Genomic DNA, 3,807 nt, shown 5'->3' with positions numbered 1-3,807 from the left:
TTTAGCAGAGCTTTTAAATTGTACAGGGGAGATAGGAATCTTTTTTTCAAGCAGGGAGAGAAAGGGGGTGGTGGTGTAAGAACAGAGGAGGAGGTTGCTGGAGGGTGTGAGGGGAAGATAATTGCAGCTTGGGGAGGGGGGATAGTTTGAGAAGACATGAAATTGGAAGGGAGAAGGAAAGGTGACTTTCTAGGCCATCTAAGATTTGGATTTTGTTTATTTGTTTGTTTTTGTTTAGAAAATTCAAATGTCCATATACCTTTCACACTATCTATTTCACCCTCTGTTTTAGGTTTATTTATTGTCCTTTGGAGTAGGAGTAGGGAGAGAGGGAGAGCCACCAGAGTAATCTCTGAGCCCCTCTTCCTGCTGGTGCAAGAATTCTAACACCCCCATTTACCCTCCCCACATCTCCCTGGGAGGTGGAGAAAAGGTCGTGGTTCCAGCTCACCAAAGCACATGGCTTATTAAAGCATTAAAAAAAAAAAAAAAAAAAAAGACCCTTGTTTTATTGCCTTGTGTGAAGTGTAATTACATTAGACAGAGCAACGGACCCCTTCTCCTTGGTGAGCTGTCCCTGACAGAGAATTAACTTCATGGGAAAGCCAGAGGCTGGGACTAAACCCAGGAGAATAAATTTGCATGCTTTGGAAGGAGCCAGACAGCTAAGCAAAGCTAGAGATAGGGAAAGATCACTGTTGGCTTGTGACTTGGAGGGAAAAAACCTTTCTACACACACCCACACCTTCCCCACTCATCAGAAGCTTAGGGTTTGAGTAAGCCTATGGTTTTACTCTTGTTGACTTCATGCAAATCTGAAGGCAAGGTCAGTGAGAAGCAAGGTAAGTGACTTTTTAAAGGCCTTTGTCTGGGAAATGAGAGGACTTTCTAGTTTCAAGGGGATGAACAATTCTTAAGAATTTTGTTGTCTAGGCTGAAGAAGAAACTGAGGAATAGGATATTGATGATGGATACTTGGTCTCTTCCACCAAGACTTTAAGCAAAGCTATCTATTTCAGGAAAGAAAAAAGCAAACATTGAGAAATCTACTTTCTGCAACTATGTTCTACTGATCAGCTCTCTCTCTCTCTCTCTCTGTCTCTCTCTCTGTCTCTCTCTCTGTCTCTCTCTGTATTTCTCTCTCTGTCTCTCTGCCTCTCTCTCTCTGTCTCTCTGCCTCTCTCTCTCTGTCTCTCTGTCTCCCTGTCTCCCTGTCTCTCTGTCTCTCTGTTTCTCTCTCTCTCTCTCTCTCTGTTTCTGTCTCTCTTGTTTTCTTCTCTTCTTCTTCTCTCTCTTCTTCTCTTCTCTCTCTCTCTCTGTTTATTTGCATCTCTGATTCTTTTGCTGGACCTCAATTTGTTAGGATAGCCTCTCCTTGCACATTCCTTTCCTTCCACTCCAAGCTGTCCAGTAATACTCCACATCATACGCACCTGCCCATTTTCACTCTTGCTCTTGTGACAGCGTAGTTTCCATCTTCCCAGCTTTGGGTAGGCAGATAACTTTATCAACTTTAATGAGGTTTATTCTGATCCTCCCAGTTACCACTGCTCTCTATGCTACCAGTGAAATTTCCTTTTAACATATGTATACATGTATTTTGTACAGAAAAATATATTTCTATATATATATATATCTGTGTATATTTATATATGTGTTTGTGTGGAGAGAGAGAAAATATTGATATATCTCTAGAAAGAGAAAGGAGGAAGAGAGAAAAATATGCATGTGTATATGTTCAGAGAAACACAGATACAAAGAGAAAAAGAGAGGAGAGAGATGCAGAGATAAAGAAAGAGAGACAGAGAAAAGAGACAAACACAGACACCTGAGAGAGAGAGGGGAGGCAGAGAAAGAAAGAGAGAGATAGAGAGACAAAGAGACAGAGACAGGGAGAAGGGGGAGTGAGGAAAAGAGAGAAAGAGAGGGAGAGAGAGAGAAACAGAGAGAAAGAGAGAGAGAGAGAAATAGAGAAAGAGAGAGAGAAAGAGAGAGAGAGAGAGAGAGAGAGAGAGAGAGAGAGAGAGAGAGAGAGAGAAGAGATTGACTTTGGAATCATAGGAACTGCATTTAAATTCTATTTGAATTCTGACTCTACCAGAATTACACTACGTGTATAACCTTGAGAAAGTAATTTAAGCTCTCCAGTCGAGTTTCTTTATCTGTAGAATGAACTGGTGAGATTAGATAACCTCTTAGGTTCTTTCCAGCTCTAAATCTGTGATCTAGATTGGGACTTATTAATTGGGGGCCTATAAACTTATTTTAAAATGTGTTTGATAATTGCATTTCACATAATTGGTTTCCTTTGTAATCATATAGATTTTATTTTAAACTTTGTAAAGCATTATTTGATTCCATAAGCATCACCAGAATGCCAGTGATATCCATGATGTAAAAAAGTTAAGAATCTTGATCAAGAATAAGAAAAGATGCAGGCGGAGAGGAGGAGATTGGATGATTATGGCGGCGGTGGCCGGGACCTCGGCGCGACTTCGGCGATATGTGGTGGCCCCGGCGGGGCAACACAGCGCCTCTCTGATCATGCTGCACGGTTCAGGTGATTCTGGCCAAAGATTCAGAGGATGGATCAACCAAGTTTTAAATCACGATTTAGTTTTTCAGCACATAAAAATTATTTATCCAACAGCTCCTTCCAGGCCATATACACCAATGAATGGAGGACTCTCCAATGTGTGGTTTGATAGATATAAAATATCAAATGATTGCCCAGAACACCTTGAATCTATTGACTCAATGTGCCAAGTTCTTGAAAATTTGATCGATGAAGAAGTAAAGAATGGTATAAAGAAGAATAGAATACTAGTCGGAGGATTTTCAATGGGGGGCTGCATGGCACTACATTTAGCATTTAGGAAGCATCGTGATCTGGCTGGAGTATTCGCACTTTCTAGTTTTCTCAATAAAACTTCTGCTGTTTATCAGGCTCTCCAGAAGAATGAAGATGCACTTCCTGAATTATTTCAGTGTCATGGCACTACTGATGAGTTAGTTCTTCATTCATGGGGTGAAGAGACAAATTCAATTTTGAAATCACTGGGAGTAAGCACAACATTTCATAGTTTTCCAAATCTTTATCATGAGTTAAACAGAACTGAGCTAGAGAAATTAAAATCTTGGATTCTTGAGAAACTACCAAAAGAAATAGAAACACCAAGTGAATAAATCAAGTGTTTGTGTTTCCAAATCAAAAAAAACAAAAAAAAAAAAAAAAAAAAAAAAAAAAGAAAAGATGCAGGCGATATGGGAAATATAAGACATTAATGCACAGTTGGTAGAGTTGTGAATTGTTTCTACATTTTATAGAGTAATTTGCAACTATGGCTAACAGACTGTAAAACCATACTGTAAAACCCTTTGAACTAGCAATACCATTACTAAATCTGTATACCAAAAAAATTAAAAAAAAAAAAAAAAGGAAAAAGATGTACATTGTTAAATAATATTTATAGCAGCTCTTTTCTGGGGCAAAGAATTGGAAATTAAGAAGAGGTCCATCAATTGGGGATTAGTTGAATAAATTATGGTATCTGATTATGATGGGATACTATTTTGTATTAGAAATGGTAAGCAAAATGTTCTCAGAAAAACCTAAGAAGACTTTCATAAGCTGATGCAAAGTGAAATGTACTGTGCACAAAGTAACAACAATATTGTAAGATGATTGGCTGTGCATGGCATCACTGTTCTCAGCAATACAATGATCTAAGACAATTCTGAAGGAATTATGATGAAAAATGTTATTTATCCATATCCAGAGAAAGAACTGCCAGTGTCTGAATGCAG

At 38.7% G+C, this 3,807-nt stretch overlaps 1 protein-coding gene across 1 annotated transcript; it reads left to right on the top strand.

The window, feature by feature from the left end:
- Nucleotides 1-2,436: 2,436 nt before the first annotated feature.
- Nucleotides 2,437-3,208, top strand: LOC100918530 (lysophospholipase-like protein 1). Its single transcript, XM_031940875.1, has one exon. It carries the CDS (start codon nucleotides 2,458-2,460, stop codon nucleotides 3,184-3,186), a length of 729 nt encoding a protein of 242 aa, XP_031796735.1. The 5' UTR covers nucleotides 2,437-2,457; the 3' UTR covers nucleotides 3,187-3,208.
- The last annotated feature ends 599 nt before the right edge of the window (nucleotides 3,209-3,807 follow it).

The sequence above is a fragment of the Sarcophilus harrisii genome, chromosome 1 (genome assembly GCF_902635505.1).
Source record: "Sarcophilus harrisii chromosome 1, mSarHar1.11, whole genome shotgun sequence".
NCBI lineage: Eukaryota > Metazoa > Chordata > Mammalia > Dasyuromorphia > Dasyuridae > Sarcophilus > Sarcophilus harrisii.
Note: the sequence above shows the minus strand (reverse complement) of the source record. Positions and strands in the feature narration are given on the sequence as shown.

What these genes read in the sequence shown, in the direction of transcription:
- LOC100918530 (XM_031940875.1), top strand. Translation starts at nt 2,458, where the DNA reads ATGATTATGGCGGCGGTGGCCGGGACCTCGGCGCGACTTCGGCGATAT.